Below are 23,431 nucleotides of genomic sequence, written 5' to 3'. Positions count from 1 at the left end.
TGCTAGCCAGGTGTGGTGGTGCACACTTGTAACCCCAGCATTTGGGAGGCTGAGAAAGGAGGATCCCAGTTCACAGACAGCCTCAGCTACTTAGTGAGGACCTTTGCAACTCAGTGAGACCTTGTTTCAAAATAAAGAACAAATGCCAGGTGTGGTGGTGCACTCTTGTAAGCTCCACGCTTGGGAGGCAAAGACAGGAGGATCGCCCATGTTTGAAGCCAGCCTCAACTGGCTTAAGAGATCCCATTTCCAAAAAAAAAAAAAAAGTATAAAATAGGTGTGGGAGTGTAGCACAGAGGTAGAAGGGTTTCCAGGGACCCCAATACCACCAAACTCCCCCCCCCCCAAAAGTAAAGAACAAAAAATAGGGCTGGGAGGTGTAGCTCAGAGGTAGAATGTCCCTGGGTTCCATCCCTAGTACCAAAAAAAAAAAAAAAAAAAAAAAAAGATGTGGTGCATGCTTGTAAACCCAGCATTTGGGAGGCTGAGACAGGAGGATCACGGTTCACAGACAACCTCAGCACTACTTAGTGAGGCCCTTTGCAACTCACTGAGACCCTATTTCAAAATAAGAACAAAAATAGGGCTGGGGTATAGCTTGAAGGTAGAATGGCCCTGGGTTCCATTCCCAGTACCACACACACACATACACAAAGGTTTACTAATTAGAGTCAGCAAATAAAATATGAAAGACCTTCTTTTAATTCCTTTCACTAATACTTTTTTTTTTTTTGTGGTACTGGGGGTGGAACCCAGAGGTTTTTCTACTGGGCTATACTCCCAGTCCTATTTTATACCTTATTTGGAAACAGGGTCTCGCTAAGTAGCTGAGGCTGGCTTCGAACCTGTGTGATCCTATCTCAGCCTCCCAAGCGCTGGGATTACAAGCATGCATCACGAGCCCGGCTTCACTAATACTTTTTATAACCCTGTAGTAATTAATATTATTCTCTATGAGCTGTGTGAATTATGCTTAGTCTGTTTAGTTAACTGCAAGACTGATAAACAAATTATCTTCATATCAAACCCATTACTTGTTTATTATATTATTACTGAAGTACTTCAGAGGTAAGGACATGTAGAGGAAGTTAACACACTGATGTAATCCCCAGTAAAACACACACACACACACTCCTAGCCCCATGATCAGTGCCAGCGCCAATGCAATGGGACCCACCGGCTGGGTTTACTGGGACCATTTTTTCTCTGGACACCTAATATCCAGACACCTGGCAGCTCAGGATGGGATCTTTTTTGTGTGTGTGTGTGGTACTGGGGGTGGAACCCAGAGGCTTTCTACCTCCAGGCTATACTCCCAGACCTTTTTTATATTTTATTTGGAAACAGGGTCTCACTAAGTTGCTGAAAGCCTAAGTAGCTGAGGCTGGCTTCGAACCCGTGTGATCCTCCTGTCTCAGCCTCCCAAGCGTGGGGATTACAAGCGTGTGCCACCATGCCCAGCTTCAGGATGGGATTTTGTTTAGAAATATTGGTCTTTGCAGATATAACCTGGGTAAGGATCAGGACATGGAAACATCTGGAGTAGGGTGGCCCTGGACCCAGACACCAGGTCCTTACATGAGACAGAAAGCACAGAGCCATGTGAGGGGACAGAGTAAACCCAGAGCACAGCGGAACATCTGCAGGCGCTGAGCACCGCCAGCCACCCCAAGGCGCAGAGAGACCTAGGGGGCTGTCCTCAGAACCTCTGCAGGAGCCAGCCCTGCCCACAGCTGGACCTTGGACTCCTGGCCTCCAGAACATGAGACAGTTCTGTTTTGGGGGATTTTTTTTTCTTTCTTTTTGGTATTAGGGACTGAACCCAGTATGAGCTGGCTTCCCAGGATATATTCTCTAAGAGAAAAAAATTCAGCTGATCTGTCAGTGAGTAAAGAAATGGATGGTGCCAGGCATGGTGACTCATGCCTGTAATCCCAATACTTGGGAGGCTGAGACTGGAGGATTACAAGTTCGCTGCCAACCTCAGCAACTTAGTGAGAAACTTTTTCTTTTGTGTATGTGTATGGTACTAAGGATTGAATTCTGGGCTTTATACCTCTGAGCTCTACCCTAACCCATATTTTATTCTTTTATTTTGAAACAGGGTCTCACTAAATTGCTGAGAGCCTCACAAAGCTACCAGGCTGGTTGCTAACCTGAGATTCTCCTCTCTCAGCCTCCCACATACTAGGATTACAAGCATGCGCCATTATGCCTGGCTATGAAATCCTGTTTTAAAACAAAAAATAAATAAAAAGGGCTGTAGCTTAGAGATAGTATGCTAGTATGCTCCTGGGTTCACTCTCCAGTACCAGAAAAAAAAAAAAAAAAAAAAAAAAAAAGGCGGCACCAGCCTCAACATGAGGACAGCGCCAAGGCGTCCTCCTGGACTCCCACAGGCCCAGCTTGGCAATGGCTCCTGCTGAGCTCACATCTGAGTGGCTCTTCCCAGTCCTGTTCTGCTCTCCTCATGCCCTATGGCCTGAGAGCCCCGTGTTAGGAACCCACTGTGCACAAGAATCCTGAGCTCTGACCCAAGACAGTAGATGTCAACCACTGTCGGATGGGTGGGTGAATGGTGAGTGTGTAGATAGATGGGTAGATGGATGTTGGTGGGAGATGGACCAGTACTTTCTCCTCTCCAGCCTGTTCTGCAGACCACTTCCCTAGAACCCCAGGAAACCTGCCTCCACACCCAGTCCCCAGCAGGAGACAGATGAGAGTCTTCTGAGCCGAGCATGGTGGTGCATGCTTATAATCCCAGCATTTGGGAGGCCGAGACAGAAGGATCATGGTTCATGGACAGCCTCAGCTACTTTTTTTTTTTTGCGGGTCTGGGGATGAAACCCAGGGCATCTGACCTCTGAGCTATATCCCCTGCCCTGTTTTTTATTCTTTATTTTGAAACAGGGTCTCACTAAGTTACAGAGTGCCTCACTAAGTAGCTGAGGCTGTCCGTGGACCATGATCCTCCAGTCTCAGCCTTTCGAATGCTGGGATTACAAGCATGTACCACCATGCCCGGCCAGCCTAAGTTACTTAGTGAGGCCCTTTGCAAATCAGTGACACCCTATTTCAAAATAAAGAATAAAAAATAGGACTAGGGGTAGCTTGGAGGTAGAATGCCCCTGGATTCCATTCCCAGATCCGCCAAAAAAAAAAAAAAAAAAGATTTACTAAGAAGAGTCAGCAAATAAAATGAGAGACCTTCTGTTAATTCACTTTCACTAACACTTTTTATAACCCTATAGTAATTATTATTCTCTATGACCCATGGGAATTATGCTTAGTCTATTTAGCAAGACGGATGAACATTAGCTTGTTTATTAAATTACTACTGAAGTATTTCAGAGGCAAGGACATGTAGAGGAAGTTAACACACTACTGTATCACCACTCAGACTTAACCAATGTTAACTGTTGAGGCTCTTCACGCAGTAACAGAACCAATCATACTGGATCGGTTCAGTAGCTAGAAAGTATCTTTGCTCATACTGAGGTTTCCTCTTTTTTCTATCTTTCTTTTCCTTACTCCTGCAGCTCTGTAGGATAACCCTATCCTCAGCAAGGTGCATCACCCTTATAGGCCCTCAGTTATCCTTGTCCAATGTCAGATATGGGGCCCATAATATTAAGATAGGTCTAGCAGGAAAACAACTGAGAAAAAGTACCCATCTCCAGCTTCTTTTCTTACACAAGTGACAACAAAAAAACCTATGAATCTATGAAGGATGACATGCTGGTAGCAACAATGAGCACATATTCCCTGAGATATAAGTTTATGATAATCAAATCTCAGTCTAAAAACTTGGAGTTTCTTAGACAGTAACAGATTTTAGGTCTGGAGCAGTATGGTATTTCAGGAAACCAGGAAGTGCTCAAAGTTGAAAGGTTATGCCAGAAAGACTCAGCTGTATTTTAAGATGCTCCCACTGGTCATATATAATTTCAGTTAAAAAGAAAGTAAATTATAGTTAATTCTAAAACATCACTTACATACTCTTAAGTTTATAGTTATTTTAAAAAGTGAAAAGAATGCTGGGAGTGGTGGTGCATGCTTGTAATCCCAGCATTCAGGAGGCTGAAACTGGAGGATAGTGGTTTGCAGACAGCCCCAGCAACTTAGTGAGGCCTTCTGCAACTTAGTGAGACCCTGTTTCAAAAATAAAGAATAAAAAAAGGGCTGGGGGTATAGCTTGGAGGTAGAATGCCCCTGGGTTCCATCCCCAGTACTACAAAAAAAAAAAAAAAAAAAAAAAAGAAGAAGAAAAGAAAAGAAAAGAAAAAGTGAGCAGGGCAGGGAACTGCTATATATTAAAAGGCAGAAAGCTGGGCGTGGTGGCGCATGCTTGTAATTCTAGTACTTGGGAAACTGAGACAGAGGGATAGCAGGTTCACCAACAGCCTCAGCAACTTAGTGAGGTCCTTCCCATCTTAGTGAGATCCTGTTTCAAAATGAAGAGTAAAAAATCAGGCTCTCAGTGTAGCTTTGAGGTAGAATTCCCCTGGGTTTAATCCCTAGTACCAAAATTAAAAAGAAAAAAAAAGAAGCTAAAGAGATAAAGTGTTGCCAGGTGTGGTGGTGCACGCTTGTAATTCCTGAACTTGGGAGGCTGAGACAGGAGGATCGCACAGGTTCGAAGCCAGCCTCAGCAACTTAGTGAGACCCTGATTCCAAATAAATATAAAATAGGTCTGGGGGTATATCCTGGAGGTAGAAAGCCCCTGGGTTCCACCCCCAGTACCACCCCAAAAAAACAAAAGAGAGAGAGAGAGAGAGAGAGAGAGAGAGAGAGAGAGATAAAGTGTCACTGTATAAATTATAATAAAGTACTTGTGTTGGGATGAGAACCTGGAAAAGGCACTCTTTCCTTCCAGTACTGGCAGGGAACAGTTCTACCTGTACACTGGCTGAAAACTGGAGAACATGACAGAATCACTGAGGATGGTGTATAGTACACTACCTCTTTGTTTAATTAAAAAGTATAATTATTAACTCTTTCTAAAGTTGATTAATAAATTTCAATACCTATTTTATAAATTTATAACTATACCTGTGTAGATTAGGAGGAGGGGAAAGAGTATAAGATGAACTAGACTTATTTTCATTTTGTATTCTTCAGGGTACTTTATTTTTTAAAAATATAACTTTAAGCCGGGCGTGGTGGCACACGCTTGTAATCCCCACACTTGGGAGGCAGAGACAGAAGGATCGCGCTGGTTCGGAGCCAGCCTTGCTGGCTTAAGAGACCCTGTTTCCACATAAAAAAGTTAAAAAATAGGTCTGAGAGTGTAGCCCATGGGAGTGTATCCCGGAGGTTGAAGGGCTTCCAGGAACCCCAGTACCACCAAAAAAAACCCCCAAAACAAACAAACAAACAAACAAACAATATATAACTTTAAGCTGGGCGTGGTGGCGCACGCTTGTAATCCCCGCACTTGGGAGGCTGAGACAGGAGGATTGCACAGGTTCGAAGCCAGCCTCAGCTACTTAGTGAGACCCTGTTTCCAAATAAAATATAAAAAAGGTCTGGGAGTATAGACTGGAGGTAGAAAGCCTCCACCCCCAGTAACACCAAAAAAAAAAAAACAAAACAAAAAAACACCATATATATATAAACTTTATTGCCAGGCGTGGTGGCGCACACTTGGGAGGCTGAGACAGGAGGATCGCACGGGTTCGAAGCCAGCCTCAGCTTCTTAGTGAGGCTTTCAGCAACTTAGTGAGACCCTGTTTCCACATAAAAAAGTTAAAAAATAGGTCTGGGGGTGTAGCCCAGAGGTAGAAAGCCTCTGGGTTCCACCCCCAGTACCAAAAAAAAAAAAAAAAAATATATATATATATATATATATAACTTTATAATTAAAACTAAAGAAATGTTTCGATATATTTCTGCAAATAGGCAGAGTGGCTGCAGAACACTTTCTATTACAATTGTAGAGAAGAAAATATCTTTTTTTGTGTGTATGGTGCTGGGGACATTCTATCTCCAAGCTACAAAGCAGTCTGATTCATTCATTCATTAATTCATTTTCTTTCTTTCATTAATTAATTAATTTATTTTATGGTACTGGGGATGGAATCCAGGTGTATTCTCACCCAAGCAACACCCCCAGCCCACCTGCCTTTCTTTCTTTCTTTTCAGTACTGGGGTTGGAACACAGGGGCATTCTACCTCCGAGTAACACCCCCAGCTTTATTTTTATTCTTTATTTGGAAACAGGGTCTCACTGAGTTGCAGATGGCCTCACTAAGTAGCTGAGGCTGTCCACAAACTGCAATCCTCCTGTCTTAGCCTTCCAAATGCTGGGATTACAAGCATGCATCACCACACCTGGCCTACTTTTTTTAATTCTTTATTTTGAAATAGAGTCTCATCGAGTTACAAAGGGCCTCACTAAGTAGCTGAGGCTGTCCATGAACACTGATCCTCTTTTTCTCAGCCTCCCAAATGCTTGGATTACAAGTGTGCGCTACTATCCCTGGCTAGAAAATATCTTTTATCATCATCATCATCATCTTCTTTTTTTTTTTACTACTAGATATCGAACTCAGGGGTCTTTTACCTCTGAGCTATAACTACAGTCTTATTTTATTTTGAAACAGGGCCTCATTAAGTTGCTGAGGCTGTTGGTGAACCTGTGATCCTCTGGACCAGCCTCTCCAGTATTGGGATTACAGGCCTGTGCCACCACACCCAGCTTCTTTTAACTTCTTGACCAACAAAGGTAGTAAGAAGCCTCAGAAACAACTAAATATAATTCTGTAACCATGCTGGATCCCATAAGAGCCAGAAAACTAGCTAGGTATAGTGGCACATGTCTGTCATTCTAGTACTTGGGAAGCTGAGATAGAGGATTCTACTATAGTCTCAGCATGACCCAAGGGAGACTCTTGACAACCTAGTAAGATCCTGTTTCAAAGTAAAAAATAAAATAGGTCTGGAGGTGTGGCTCAGAGATAGAATGTTCCTGGGTCCAATCTCTAGTAGAAAAAAAAAATACAGAAAGCTTAGAACCACTTTCAAAACTAACAATCCTTAAAAGACATAATGCTTAGTGAAATATACCAATCCAAATCAGAAAAATAAAACTATATAATTCCCCTTACATGGGATATCTTAAGTGGTCAGAAAAACTATTTTCTCTGAGATAAAGAATGGTGGATACTGGCAACTGGGAGAGAAGAGACTGGGGAATTAGTGTTTAATGGAAACAGGGTTTCAATTTGGGAAGATGAAATGGGAGATGGATGGTGGTGATGGCTGCACAATACTCAATACCACTGAACTGTACACTTAAAAAGTTAAAATGATAAATTAAATGTCATATATATTTTAGCACCTCCCAAAAAAGACAAAAGACAAAGACATGGTAGTATACTTACACATTCAAATCATAATAATTCTTCAAATGAATTATTTCCTCAATATATCCATTGGCTACATCTGGAAATCTTACTTCCTAGAAAGGAATACAAACATTATATTTCATTTATTAGAATGGTTTTGAATGGTAATAAAAGCCAAATGGCAAAAAGTATATATGGCTTAAAATTGAATACTGGTTCCCAGATTTAATAGTCTATGTAGAAGATGAAGTCTAGAATGATCCTAGAAGTCATTTAGCCCTCTACCCGATTTTACATACCCACTCTCCATTCTTTCAACAAATACTGGGCATTTCTGCCCAGGCAAAGGGAACAGCAAGACAAATAAGGTATATAATCCCATGCCGACCCTAAGAATCTCACAACCTAGTGAACCAGATTAAAAGAACAAACAAACAAATAAACAAACTTGGGTGAAGTAGGGTTAAGACACTTATTCAAAGCCAGGCATGGTGGCCGGGCGTGGTGACGCACGCTTGTAATCCCCGCGCTTGGGAGGCGGAGACAGGAGGATCGCACTGGTTCGGAGCCAACCTCGCTGGCTTAAGAGACCCTGTTTCCACATAAAAAAGTTAAAAAATAGGTCTGGGAGTGTAGCCCGTGGGAGTGTAGCCCGGAGGTAGAAGGGCTTCCAGGAACCCCAGTACCACCAAAAAAACCCCCAAAAACCAAAACAACAACAACAACAAAAACAAAGCCAAGCATGGTGGCACACTCCTATAATTCTAATATTTAGAAAGCTGAAACAGGAGGATCAAAGGTTTGAGATCTGCCTCAGCAACTTAGCAAGACCATGTTTTAAAAAATAAAAACACCGCACTTGGGTGTGGTGGCACATGCTTGTGATTCTAGTACTTGGGATGCTGAGACAGGAGCATCACAGGTTCAAGAACAGCCTCAGCAAGTAGTGAGACTGATCAACTTAGTAAGACCCTGTTTCCAAAATAAGAAATAAAATCGGGCTGGGGGTGTAGCTTGAAGGTAGAATAGGTAGAATGCCTCTGGTTTCAAGCAAACTACAGCTGATTAGGGAAAGTCCTCCATTTCTCTTTGTAGCAGTGCTGTTCAACAGAACTGTGTGTGATGATGAAAACATTCTGTTCTGTGCTTGCTGTTGGCCCTATGTAGCTACTAAGACTAAAATATGACTGATGCCATTGGAAACTGAATTTGTAATTTTATGATGTTTAGATGGAAACAGCCACTGAGAGTGTAGTGACTGCTGTCCTGGACAGCATGGGTCTAGGTAATACAATAAACTTGCTGTAAGTGTTTGAGCTTGTGCCAGGATGATGGCACATGCCTATAATCTCAGTACGTGCGAGACTGAGACAGGACAATGGTAGGTATGAGGCCATCATTAGTTCTTTGGGATATAGCTTAGAGGTAGAACATCCTGGGTTCAATACCCAGTACTAGCAAATAAACAAACAAATAAAAAAAGAGTTTGAATTTAGAGTGAACTTAAAGTCTCTGAAAAACTTAAGGGGTTTGTGGATATGACAGCCCCATGATATGTAGCTAGTCCATAAAGGGCTTCTGGAAAGTTAAGTACAGATGAATGAATTCTGATTTCATTTTCATGTCTTCAGAATTTCTTTTATTCTGTATACTTAAATATACATTTCTTAGGAAAATAAAGCCCATATAAAAATTTTGTCTATAATTATTTAAATAAATATTAAAAGTAAAGAAATAAAACTTACTGTTTCTCTCACTAATAGTGCCACAAGTTCTTGATCTACTTCAGCAGCTCCTTGACCCCAGAGGTTTCCCAAATTGGCCTCTCGAGCTTCTTGCAGGGGAAAGGCTGGCCCTGGCTCTTCGTCATCGATTGCTAACTGTTGGTCTTCAAGTTCCCCTAGATGGGCAGGCTGAGGAGAAGCAGGCCCTAGAATGTCATCTTGCTGGCCTTCTCCTCTTGGAAAAGCTGGCCCTGGGAGATCATGCTGAAACAACATGGGGCCCAGCTCTGCTTCAGTGTTCCGCTCCTGGGGAACAATCTGGTTTGCTTTCTCATGGGGTTGTTGGTTTATCGCCTGGAAGTAAGGGTGGTCTAGCCAGCAGTCTTCTTCAATGGCCTGGTCGTCTACTAAACCAGCTGGTTCGTCAAGATTTGATAAAAGCTCTGTTTCTGAGTCTTCAGATTGGTTCTGAGTTTCCAAAGGATCATTTTCTGGGAAGAGGCCACTTTCTCCCAAGATAATGATTTTCTGCTTTGATCGGGGGTTGACAATGTTATTTGCTTCTTGATTATGACTTGGTCCAGGTTTGGGTTCTCTTTCTGTTTGGCCACTTGGCTTAGTGAATTCAGAGACTCCAGGCGGCCCAAGATCCAGAAATTCACCATAGTCATCCTCAGAATCATCCTGTGCCCCAGAATCAAACAACGAGTTGTTACACACTGAAAAATAGCTGTTCTTATCTGATTCAAATGCTGCTCTAGACTTTTTAGGCCTTTCTTCTCCCAATCTTTTCATATCTTGCCACTGGGCAGCTGGTTTGATGAGATTGGGTCGTGATGTCTGAGGTTTATTTGTCTAAGAAAAAATGAAATTTTAATAATAATAATTCAATTTCTTTCCTATGTCTATGCCTTACGTAAAGTGAACTTCTGAGGTAGAATAGGAAAGAAAGCAAAATATTTTCCCTTAACAAAGCCTATTCTTTACATTTATCCTAACATCAAAATATCACATTGTAGCTGCGTGTGGTAGAACACGCTTATAATCCCAGCATTGGGGAGACTGAGACAGGGGGATTGCGGTTCGCAGCCAGCCTCAGCTACTTAGTGATGCCCTTTGCAACTCACTGAGACCCTGTTTCAAAATAAAGAATAAAAATAGGCCTGAGGGTGTTGTTCAGAGGCAGAATTCCCCTGGGTTCCATCCTCAGTACTGCCAAAAAAAAAAAAAAATCAATTATAGTATCTGTAGAAATCAATGTAGCCATTCACAGATGTGAAGCTTGAGTTTATTATCTGAATTGTAAGATAATATGAGGCCACTAAAACAAAATTAACTATATGGTAGAGAAAATGAAAGAATATTAACACAGCAGAGGCAAAAAAATGTTCACTAAAGATATTAAAAAAATCTAAATCTTATTAATCATCAGCAAAATGAAAATTAAAATAAGATAATTTTACCCCCATTAGATTGGTCAACTTTTTAGTTAGACAATATAAAGCAATGGAGTGAATGTGTGAAAACTCTCACACTATCATATACTGCATTTAGGGGAGCAATTTAGCCTGTATGGCAAAGAAAAAAGACAAACGTGTCAAGGATAGCACAAATACATACTCAAACCCATGGGCCAATCTCACTTATAAGATTTATGGACAAAACTATAAACAAAACATTAATCAATGGAGCCCAGCAGCACATTGCCATTACATTATAATACCATGATCACATGGAGTAGTCCCGGAGACAAAATAATTTACCAAGGAGGAAGAGTCATGGTAATTTCCACTGACAGAAATTTGACAGAAGTTAACATTCACTTATAAGAAAAAACTTGAAATAAAGTAGTAAATGGCTACTTCCTTCCATAATTAAAAATGGAATCCTAAGCAAAAAGATGTTCATACTCAATAAAGAAATATTAAAATATTAAAAACAATTTATTTCAGTAGCTATTCTCACTATCTTTTCAATCTGAGAAAATATTATAATTAGTCAAGAGAAAGAAGTAAAAAAACTCAAGTATTTTCAGACACATGTAATACAAATATAGAAAATAAAAGGCAAGACAGTTTTAATTTTTTTTTGTGTGTGGTACTATAGCTAAAAACCAGGGGCATTCTGCCTCTAAACTACCCTAAGCCCTTTTCCTTTTTTTTTTTTTTTTTAATTTTTACTGTTTTGTGGTGCTGGGGACTGAACCCAGAGGCAGTCTACCTTTGAGCTACACCCCCCAGCCCAATTTTATTTATTTGGAAACAGGGTCTCACTATGTTGATGAGAGTCTCACTATTTAATAAGGGTGTCTTTGAGCCTCCCAAGTGCTGGGATTACAAGTGTATGCCACCATGCCTGGCTTTTAAATGTTTTTAATGTTAAAAGGTACAATGGAAAAATATACCATTCACAAAAGCAACAGGAAAGAGAAAATAGGAATAAACAAAGAATGTTTGAGAGCTCTCTATTAAGGAAATTCTAAATGCTCTGGCTGAGCAACATAAAAGGTGGCTAGACTATATGAAAAGACAAAAACTTGTTCTTGTTTAGAAAGAGTGGGTAATGTATAAATTGTTCTATAATATAGCAAAAAATTTTTTTCTTGTAGTGCTGGAGATTAAAACCAGACCCTCATGTGTGCTAGACAAAAAGATTTAATTTTGACAAACCAATTATTTATTCACCTAATTATCTATATTTGGGGACTAGCAAAGCTGACTACAAAATTTATATAAAATTATAATGTAAGCCAGGTGTGGTGGCACACGTTTATAATTCCAGTACTTGGGAGGCTGACACAGGAAGATTGCAGGTTCAAGGACAGCCTCAGCAAGTAGTGAGACTTTCATCTACCTAGTGAGACCCTGTTTCAAAATAAAAAATAAAAAAGGGCTTGGGGTGTACCTCAGATCTACCTAGTGATACTGTTTCAAAATAAAAAATAAAATTGGTCTAGGGGTGTGGCTCAGAGGTAGAGTGCCCCTGAGTTTCATCCCCAGTAAAATATATACACTATCCAGGATAATCCTGAAAACTCTGGTAATAAGGGGAAATAATCTCTACCTGACAGTAAGACATATTTTATCATATACTTCTTACAAAGCAGCGAATGATAGTCAGATGGAGCAACAGTGCAGAAGTTAAGTCCAAAACAGGCCAAAACATACAACTTTCAAAGCTAAAGAGACATGAGATAGAATGGAAAGAGGGCTGTTCTCAGCAATGTATGAAAGTGCTAAGAAGGGCTCTCAGCTATTCTATAAGGCCCAGAGAATGGCTGAAGAATCAGATCACTAACTTGCAATAATGTCTCATCATGGTAAATTAAAAAAAAAAAAAAACTCACCTCTGTCAGGATTACATCATCGTCCAGGTCTTCTTCATTCTGCTGAGGAGCTGGGGTGACCAGCATTGGAATCCCTTCCTCATCAGAGGAGTCAGATATAGTGATGGGTCCATCTCTGAGGTTGATCCAGTCTATGGGAAGGAATAGAACACTGTTACTGTTGGCACAATCACATCCAGTCTTTTAGATTTACTTTGGCCTAGGAAGGTTAAGCCTAAAGCCAAAAGCCAAGTTCACAGCTACCAGTGTGTTAACTGACTTACTCAAAGCAGCACATGCACTTAAGCAGTAATAGCCATGTTTCTATGCTGATTTTTGGTCACTAATGTATTTTAGGAATTGCTAGAGAAAAATGACAATACTTATGCTCAAAATGATCAGCTTTCTTATATTATATTGGAAAAATCTATTGATAAAAATGTTAACTTCCAGCCAGGCATGGTGGTACATGCCTATAATTCCAGTACTTGGGAGGCTGAGTCAGGAAGATCACAGGTTTGAAAACAGCCTCAGAAACTTAGCAAGGCCTTCAGTAACTTAGTGAGACCCTATTTCCAAAAAAATAAAAAGGGGTGCGGTGGGGGTATAACTTGGAGGTAGATTGCCCCTGGATTCAATCCCCAGCACCAAAACAAAAACAAAACAAATAACAACAATAAAAAACAAAAATATTTAACTTTTAATATTTTTTTTTTGCAGTACTGGTGATGGAACCTAGGGGCATTCTACCTTTGAGCTATATCCCCCAGCTCTATATTTCTTTATTCTTTATTTTTGAAACAGGTTTCACTGAGTTGCAAAGAGCCTCACTAAGTAGCTAAGGCTGTCCTTGAACCGTGACCCTCCTTTCTCAGCCTCCCAAATGCTGTGATTACAAGTGTGTGCCACCATGCCTGGCTTAAATTTTAATTCCTTTAGGGTGAAATCATAGCCTCCTAAGCATCGCCATTCTTCCTACAAATAAAAGGTTTTATATAAACTACTAAGTCTGAATTTTTTTTCTCTTAATATTTAAAATACTGATATTTGCTCACTAAAGTCATAAACAGTAACACACTATATAATGTAATTACAAAACAGACCTTAAGGATCATTTAAACAACATATTTCAATGTTTGAGTCAAATACCCATTTAGTATCTATGGCAGTAAGCAATTTAACTTTTCTAACTTCCTCTTGAATAAAACTGTATTTACTTTTTTCCCCCTTTGGTACTGGGGGTGGAACCCAAGGGCCTTCTACCTCCAGGCTATACCCCAAGACCTATTTTTATATTTTATCTGGAAACAGGGTTTCACTAAGTTGCTGAGAGACTCACTAAGGTGCTGAGGCTGGCTTTGAATCTGTGCGATCCTCCAGTCTCAGCCTCCCAAGTGCTGGGATTACAAGCGTGTGTGCCACCACCCCCGGCAATAAAACTGTACTTAAACGAACTATCTCTCTCTATATATATATGGCGAGCCTTTTCAAGGGTTTTTTTTTTCCTACCTTTTATATGTCAAAAGATCATATTCTATATGAGTTACTGAATAAAAAACTCTATTTTTCCCTCTCTGGTTCAGTGGGAATATTAAAGGTTAAAATGAGCAATGAAGAAAAAATACACTAAGTATCCAGAAAGAAAGGTTAAAGCAGCTGCAACAACACAAAAAGAAGCATCATCATTATAATTTTTAAAATTCTGCCACTGAAGCTGTGATGTCTTTCTCAAGGTTAATGCCTCAGATCTTTTGACACTCTTACAATTGGCATAGCAAAGAAACAACAACAACAAAAGCCCCAGCACTCTCATTTCACTCTGTAAGAAAGCTGCAGTGATGCCAGGGAAGGCAGTTCAAACAATGGTGCACCTGTAGGATCTTGGGTCAGGCTGCCTGTGTTTAAATCTTAGCTCTACTACACACTAGGCCTGGGTGTTATCTAACTTTTTTAAACACCAATTTCCTCAACATTATAAAAAGCTGAGCAATAGTGCCCATTTCAAGAATGTGAAAATTAGTTGAGAAAACCCACATCAAATGCTTGCTTATTATATTATAGTACCTGACACACCGTAAAGTCGCCTAGTTTCAAGTCCAATGATCTTTTCACTATACCATGGCTATTTTTCACAGCAGACTAACCAATAACATGACCAACTGAACTGAGGGCCTGAAAGGTATACAAGAAAGAAGTTCCAGTTAAATCTGGCAGGATGAAACCAAGTGATTTTCAGTATCACCTCCTGAAACCAAATGAATGAACAATAAAGGAACTTTAAAAAAGTAGAAATCTTTGAGTAATGAGAAGAGGAAGGGAGGTTTTGGCAAGAGATGTCATCAAATTCTGGAAAACAGAAAATTTATAGATGGTGAGTTCTTTAACAGTGGAGAAGGTTTGAGCCCATCAGCTGCAGTGGGGCAGCCAAACAGAAGTAGCCTAATTCATGCTGAAGAAATCCAGAAAATATTAGAAATTGGTGGCATCGGATACTTACTACTAAGGGTAGAAATGAGAGGGATTCAAAATCTTTGAGAGTTTTCCTATCTATGTAACCAGGTGACAAGCCATGGCCCTCCCAGGAAAATGACCCATGTAAATCTAAGTGTAGCTCTCTTTGTATTTATCTTTCCTGAGAAGCCATTTAGTTTCTTGGATGTGAGATCAACAGTTTCCATTAATTTTAGCAAGTTTTCAGTCATTGTTTCTTCTATCTTTTTTTCTGTCCCTTATTTTTTCCCCTCTCTTTCTGGGACTTTAATTACATGTATGTGAGTAAGCCTGATAGTATCCCAAAGTTCTATTTGATGATTCACTGACATCAAGCTTTCCATTAACTCTTTAAAACATGATTTTCTGCTGGGTGTGGTGGAGTACACTTGCAATCCTAGTACTTGGGAGGCTGAGACAGGAGGATCTCAGGTTCAAGGTCAGCCTAGCAATCTCCTAAAGTCCACCATAACTTAGTGAAACCATGTTTCAAATTAAACATGAAAATAGGCTGGGAGTGTAGCTTGGAGGTAGAATGCTCCTAGATTCAATCCTGAGTACTGCAAAAACAAAAACATGTCTTTTTTTAGTTCTTTGAACATATTTATATTAACTTCTTATTCTGTCTAATATCTGAGTCTTCACAGAAACTGTTTCTACTGACTGCTTTAAAAAAAATCCTGTGCATAGGTCACACTTTCCCATTTCTTTGAATGTCTTATAATTTTCTGGTGAATACTGTACTTTAAGATAATACAGTATTCACATATAGTAACGTTTCTGGATTCTGATCCCCTCTCCTTAGGAAAAGTACATGGGCCCTCCATGTCGACAAGGGGTTGCTTCCAGGACTACCAGTGGAAGCCCAAACCTGAGCATGCTCAAGTCCCTCTTGTAACCTATGTATATCCTCCTTTTAAACCATCCATAATACCAGACACAATATAAATGCTAATAGGTTTTTTTTTTTTTTTGGTGGTACTGGGGTTCCTGGAAGCCCTTCTACCTCCAGGCTACACTCTCAGACCTATTTTTATATTTTTGAAACAGGGTCTCTTAAGTCAGCTCGGCTGGCTTCGAACCTGCGCGATCCTCCTGTCTCCGTCTCCCAAGTGCGGGGATTATAAGCGTGCGCCACCACGCCCGGCTGCTTATAGTTTTTATACTATATAGTTTGGAATGAACAAGGGGGAAAAAGGTCTGAACATGTTTGGTTAGCTAAAAAAATTTTTAGAATATTTTCAATCTGCAGTTGGTTAAATCCAAAGATGTAGAACGCACAGTGCAAAGGGCCCACTGTAGTTGTGGTGGGATTTGTTTTCATTTGGGACTTGTGTGAACTCATTCTGTGGTGTGTGTGTTTTCCTCAGTATGTATGGAGTCTTTCTTTTTTGCTTTTGAGACTTGCTTCCTAGAAGTTAACACTGGATCTGCATAAGTACAAACACTTAATCTTGAGCCAGCAAGGCTTCCACTCCTGCAAATAGATCTGTATGGCTTCGGAATACAAAGTTCAGGCACATTATAAGTCTGTGACTTTCTGCTTTCACAACTCATGAAGCCTCATGTTCTGCCACAGATGAGCAGCTTGCAAGGGCCCTCTTAGATTTCTTCTTGGTATGTGTGACCTTCTGCATAGGTACAACCTTCTGGACCATCACAGATATGAGCAGCTAATTATTAAGGTGGTCTTTGGCTGTATCATGCCCTGGTTCTCTAGTGTTTCTGACTGGTTCTTCTGAGTCTGCTTAACAGCCTAGGTAGAACTCCGCCATATAAATAATGGGCCTAGGTAAATGTAAGGGAATAGAAGTAGCCTTAGCTAAACCACCACTGACTTTCATCATTATAACCCAGGTTCATTAGATTTTGAGGGGAAGGGGTACTAAGAATTGAACCCAGAGGTCTTCTACCTCTGAGCTATACTTCTAAACCCTACCATTTTTTCTTTTGAAACAGGGTCTCACTAAGTTGCTATGGCATTGCTATGTAGTGGAAGCTGGCCTTAAACCTGAGATCCTCCTGTCTTAGCCTCCTAAATACCAGGATCACAGGCATGTGCTACCATGCCTAGACAGTAAATTTTCTTGAATAAATGTGCTTGATTATTGTGTGTCTTTGAATGGTTGTTTTTGATAATGATGTCTCGTTTTATTGTTTATTTTTTGGGAGAAGTTTGCTGAGCTCCCCCATTCAGCCATGCTAAAAGACTTACCATATGAAGGTTCATTCTTTTTTTTTTTTTTTTTTTTTTTGGTGGTACTGGGGATGGAACCCAGAGGCTTTCTACCTCCGGGCTATACTCCCAGATCTTTTTTATATTTTATTTGCAAACAGGGTCTCACTAAGTTGCTGAAAGCCTCACTAAGTAACTGAGGCTGGCTTCGAACCCGTGTGATCCTCCTGTCTCAGCCTCCCAAGTGCGGGGATTACAAGCGTGTGCCACCACGCCCAGCTTGAAGGTTCATTCTAAAGTGGTACTAAGAGAAGGTCTAGCCTTTGGTTCAGTAAGCAAAGGGCCCAAGAGAGTAAAGGGATACTGCTAAAAGCACCATCACGAATGATAAGACTCCCAGATACCTTCTGCTACTTGGTTCCCTGAATACTTGGATACAGTCTTAGATTTCATATGCAGTGAACTGTAGCAAGAACTGGCTCCTAGTAAGAACTAGCTCAAACAAAACAAAACAAAACAAAAAAACTCCACAATCCTGGAGAACCCAATGAAAAATCTGGTGATTGGCAATATTTACTCTAACACATCACACATTTGTAAACACCTAAGATTCAAAGTAGCTTTTAAAAATACACTTAAAGTTCAGCTGCTATGGAGATCAGTGTGGAGATTCCTTAGAAAACTGGGAATGGATCTACCATATGATCCAGTTCTACAACTCCTTGGTATTTTTCCAAAGGGGTTGAAGTCAGAGAACTACAGTAACATATGCATACCTATGTTCATAGCAGCACAATTTGTAATAGCCAAAATATGGAACCAATCTAGGTCTCCATCAACAGAAGAATGAGAAATATACACAAAGGAATTCTATTCAGCTATAAAGAACAAAATCATGCCATTCGCAAGAAGATGGAAAGATCTAGAGAACATTATGTTAAGTGAGATCAGCCAAGCACAGAAAGAGAAGGGACTTATGTTTTCTCTCATATGCCCAAACTAGGAAGCATTGGGGAAACTAGAGGGACTCCAAATAATGGAGGGGAAATCTCAGCAAAACTATAATGGAAGGACAGGAGAGGAAAAAGGCTGTGGTTGATAATTGGAGGAGCTACATCTGAATATGTGTAAAAGTATGAATATAGTATAGTTAACCTGGACACTCATTGTTGGGAGGGGGCAAAGGGGAATGGGGTGGGGGAGAGGGCACCAAGCACAGTCTAACTGTATACCATTTTTTATGTTTCATAAATATATATAAAATTTTAGAGCCGGGCGTGGTGGCGCATGCTTGTAATCTCCGCTCTTGGGAGGCAGAGACAGGAGGATCACGCAGGTTCAAAGCCAGCCACGCACGCTGACTTAGGAGACCCTGTTTTCAAAATAAAAATGTAAAAAAATAGGTCTGGGAGTGTAGCCCGGAAGTAGAAGGGCTTCCAGGAACCCCAGTACCACCAAAAAAAAAAAATAATAATAATAAATAAATAATAATAATAAAATACAATTTAAAAAATTTAAAGCATATATAGAACAAAATCTACAAATCAAGTGTATAGCTACACGAATTAACACAAAATGTCCATGAATGTATAACCATCACAAGGTGGGAAAATATTTCTAGCATATTAGTGGCTTTCCTGTACCTCCTAATCACTACACACTGTCCTCCATGAAGGGAGAATTCTTAACTATACATATTAGTTTTGCTTGTTTTTGAGCATATATCCTTCTGTATCTGGTTTCTTGAAAACAACATGTTTAAGATGCATCTATGTTGTATGGTGTTCTCTCTGTGTATAAAAATCCCCTATATGAATATATCATAAATGATTAATTCTTAATGGACATTTGGGTTGGTGCTAATTTTGGCTATTTTGGATAATGCTCATATATTCTTGTACATGTCTTTGGTGTGCTCATTTAGGCTGGGGGCATTCTAGGAGTGGAAATGCTGAATCATAGGATAAGCATATGTTTAGTTTTAGTAGATAAAGTGGTATTGCTGAATAGATGCAAAAGAGACCACAGAGTTTGCAAGTTTAAAATATTAACTAATTGACGCCGGGTGTGGTGGTGCATGCTTGTAATTCCCGCACTTGGGAGGCTGAGACAGGAGGATCGCACGGGTTCGAAGCCAGCCTCAGCTACTTAGTGAGGCTCTCAGCAACTTAGTGATACCCTGTTTCCAAATAAAATAGAAAATAGGTCTGGGAGTGTAGCCGGGAGGTAGAAAGCCTCTGGGTTCCACCCCCAGTACCACCCCCCCCCCCCAAAAAAAATTAACTAATTGCTAGCTGGGTATGGTGGCACATGATTGAAATTCCAGTACTTTGGAGGCTGACTTGGGAGAATCACAGGTTCATGGCCAGCCTCAACTACTTAGTGAGGCCCCCTGCAACTTAGAGACCCTGTTTTAAAATAAAGAATAAGCCGGGCGTGCTGGCGCATGCTTGTAATCTCCACGCTTGGGAGGCAGAGACAGGAGGGTCGTGCAGGTTCGAAGCCAGGCACGCGCTGGCTTAGGAGACCCTGTTTCCAAAATAAAATGTAAAAATAGGTTTGGGAGTGTAGCCGGAGGTAGAAGGGCTTCTAGGAACCCCAGTACCACCAAAATAAATAAATAAATAAATAAATAAATAAATAAATAAATAAATAAAATAAAGAATAAAAATTAGGGCTGGGGGTATAGCTTGGAGGTAGAATGTCCCTGGTTTCAATCCCTAGTACAACAAAAATAAATAAGTAAATAATAAATAAATAAACAATACATGCATTTTAGGCTATAAGTTTTCTTCAAACATCCTTATTAGATGTATTTAATCAGTTTCAAAATAATCTTTCATTATCATGCAACTAAAAATATTTTCTAATTTTCAATTTGATTTTCATTTTGTTGATTTCTTTCAAGTATATTACTACTTTCTACACAAAATTCTGGGATTTTTTAATAGTATTTCCACAACTGATTCATGGCTTAATTCCAATGTGGTTAGAGAACATCATCTGTATGATTTTAATCCCCTGGAAAAAATTTTTTTTTAAAAAGACAGAGTCTTAGCCGGGCGTGGTGGTGCACGCTTGTAATCCCAGCATTCGGGAGGCTGAGACCTGGAGGAACGCGGTTTACGGACAGCCTCAGCTACTTAGTGAGGCCCTCTGCAACTCAGTGAGACCCGGTTTCAAAATAAAGAATAAAAAATAGGGCAGGGGGTGTAGCTCAGAGGTAGAATGCCCCTGGGTTCCATCCCCAGACCAGCAAAAAAAAAAAAAAAAAAAAAGTCTTGCTATATTGTCCAGATGGCCCCTGAACTCACTATCCTCAGTCATTTCTCTGAAATTTAAAAGTTGTTATGTGACTAAAATATGACCAACTTTGGCCAATATTTGGGTACAGTATTTCATATGTCTTTTTGTCAAGTTTATTGATTATATTATTTCTTTCTCTCTTTTTTTTGCAATTATTAGGATTGAATCCAGGGTCATTCTACCTCCAAACCACACCCGTAGTCCTATTTTTTATTCTTTATTTTGAAACGGAGTCTCACTAAGTTGCTGAGGGCCTCATTAAGTGGCTGAGGCTGGCTGGAAACCTTCAATCCTCCTGCCTCAGCTTCCCAAGTAGTGGGATTACAAGCATGCGTTACCATGCTCAGCTGATAATATTCTTTCAATTGTCTATGTACATGCAAATGTTTATGTCTCTATGCTGTTATTAATAGAAATATGTTAAAATATCTCATGGACAGCCGCAGCTACTTAGGGAGGCCCTTTGCAATTCAGTAAGACCCTGTTTCAAAAATAAAAAGACTAATGTGGGCATGGTGGCACAGGCTTGTAATCCCCGGGCTTGGGAGGCGGAGACAGGAGGATCGCGCAGGTTCGAAGCCAACTGTGCTGGCTTAAGAGACCCTGTTTCCAAAAAAGAAAAAAAAAAAAAAAAAGGTCTGGGCGTATAGCCCGGAGGTAGAAGGGCTTCCAGGAACCCCAGTACCACAAAAAAAAAAAAAAAAAAAAAAAAAAAAAAAAGAAAGAAAGAAAAAAAGTTTGAAGCCAGCCTCAGCAACTAAGCAAGATACTGTTTCCAAAAAAAAAAAAAAAAAGACAGAGTTGGGGTGTAGTTCAGAGGTAGAATGCCTCTGGGTTCAATACCTAGTATACTACAAAGAAAAAGAGTTTCTTACTATTACAATTAGTCCAATTCTTCTATTTCTGTCCATGTTTGCTTTAAGTTACTAACAGTACAGGGAATTGTTTTATCTTCTTCCTTTCAATGAACTCTATCACTATTAATAGTCTGACTATAGTTTCTACTTTATCTGATTTTATATAGATTTATATCAGTTTTCCTTTTTTTTGGGCTATTTGTCTGATGTCTATTTCACACCAGTATTTTCAAACTTTATCTTCATTTTCAAGCCTATTTCCATTGTGTATAAAATTCTAGGAGAGAAAGTATTTAGCAATTAAAAAGGAATGAGAGCTGTAGAATTAGCTTAGTGTTAGGATACATTTCCGGACCGTGTGAGATCCAGGGTTTTATCCGTGGTACCAGAGTGGAGGTGGGGGAATGAACTACCAATACATGCAATAAACATAATGACTCTCAAAAACTATGTTGAGCAAAAGAATTCTAGTACAAAGAGTACGTGTGGTGTGGTTCCATTTACACGAAACTGAATAGTGACAAAAACAGATAAGCAGTTTTTGGCACCGGGGATTGAACCAGTGGCATTCTACCTCTGAGTTAAACTCCCAGCCCTATTTTTTTTCCCTTATTTTGAAACAGGGTCTCATTAAGTTGTAGAGACCTCACTAAGTTGAGTCTCAACCTCACTGAGGTTGGTTGCAAACCTTTGATCCTCCCATCTCAGCCTCCCAAGTACTGGATTATAAGCATGTGCCACCACACCTGGCTAGATCAGCCTGACTCCTGGCTTAAGAAAATTGCTGATCTAGCCAGGTGTGGTGTGGCATATGCCAACAACATATTAATCTAATTGTGATGGATAATTCTAAAACTTCATTCATATCAGCAGGTTATAATCTTCTGACACAAGACCTGCCCAATGTTCTATTTAAAAACAGAATGTCTCTGGATTCTAAATAGTGCAAAACAGGTTCATTTCCAAGAAGATATTGCCATGACACTAAAGGAAAAAGTAGTGAGTAAAGAGAGAAAGTGAGAAAAAACTTTACCTTCTCTCCGGTGGCAGTGAAAGTTGTTCAAGTGAATTACTTCTTCATTGTTATTTCCCTCTGCCATTTTCAAATGTGGATGTCCACATATACGATTGCTAATATCTAAGCATGGAGACCATCTATTCTAAAAGGTCTGAAAGAGAAAAGAGAAACATTAAGAATGGGAGAGTATTAAAACTCTTTCTATATATCTTGTCAAGGTAGTACTCAAAGATTATGCTGAAAACATCCCTTAAGAAAATATTAATTCAAGCCGAGCGTGGTGGCGCATACTTGTAATCCCCGTGCTTGGGAGGCAGAGACCGGAGGATCGTGCAGGTTCGAAGCCAGCCTTGCTGGCTTAAGAGACCCTGTTTCCAAATAAAAAAAGTATAAAAATAGGTCTGGGAGTGTAGCCCAGAAGTAGAAGGGTTTCCAGGAACCCCAGTACCACAAAAAATATGAATTCAAAACAAACGGTAATAAATGTGTTTAATATTTATATTAAGGAGGCAAAGTGCTGATAAAAAACTCATATCCATTTACAAATATCTTAACAAAAATGGACTAAGAATATGAACAGGCAAATCACAAAAAAGAAAATATGAAAAAAATGTTCAACCTCACTAGTAATCAAGCAGATCAGAAAGTAAGTTATATTTCAAACGATTAAACTGGCAAAAATGGCAAGTCTGTGAGAAATGGAGAAACTTATACATTGTTGTTTTGGAGGGAAACCTGAGACAGACATTCTGGAGAATAACTGGCAATACTATGTTAAAGATGTGTATTACTCATGATTGAACAATTCTAACTCTAGGTATAGTAGCTAAAGAAATGTGTGAATAAAATATGCATAATAGAAGATGTGGACAAGGATTTCACTATAGAAACATGTAATAAAAGCAACTGGGAAGCCAGGTGTGGTAGCACACGCTTGTAATTTCAGCATTTGGGAGGCCGAGACAGGAGGATCCTGGTTCTAGGACAGCTGCAGCTACTTAGTGAGGTCCTCTGCAACTCAGTGAGACCCTGTTTCAAAATAAAGAATAAGGACTTCCGGGAAGATGGCGACGAAGAAAAGCAGCGTTTATGAGTCCCACTAAAAATGGATCTCTATTACGACAAAATCAGTGCTTTTCACTGCCAGAAAACACCATCAGCAGAGAAATAAAACTGTAAATACAA

At 39.9% G+C, this 23,431-nt stretch overlaps 1 protein-coding gene across 2 annotated transcripts in view; it reads right to left on the bottom strand.

The window, feature by feature from the left end:
- The window catches only part of RNF216 (ring finger protein 216), a gene marked incomplete at both ends in the record, with an annotated part of 150,816 nt that extends 128,485 nt beyond the window's left edge, over positions 1–22,331 (bottom strand). The window contains 4 exons of one of the 2 annotated variants that reach the window (XM_080703402.1): positions 7,387–7,463; positions 9,096–9,929; positions 12,421–12,551; positions 22,262–22,331. In XM_080703402.1, coding sequence (XP_080559528.1) covers positions 7,387–7,463; positions 9,096–9,929; positions 12,421–12,551; positions 22,262–22,328 — 1,109 coding nt within the window. The remainder of the gene's footprint in view (positions 1–7,386; positions 7,464–9,095; positions 9,930–12,420; positions 12,552–22,261) is intronic. The other variant, XM_080703401.1, reaches the window with a different exon arrangement.
- Between the last annotated feature and the right edge of the window lie 1,100 nt (positions 22,332–23,431).

The sequence above is a fragment of the Muscardinus avellanarius genome (assembly GCF_963383645.1).
Source record: "Muscardinus avellanarius genome assembly, chromosome: 10".
NCBI classification, from domain to species: Eukaryota; Metazoa; Chordata; class Mammalia; order Rodentia; family Gliridae; genus Muscardinus; species Muscardinus avellanarius.
The sequence above is the reverse complement of the archived record's forward strand: the minus strand, read 5'-3'. Positions and strand labels throughout refer to the sequence as shown.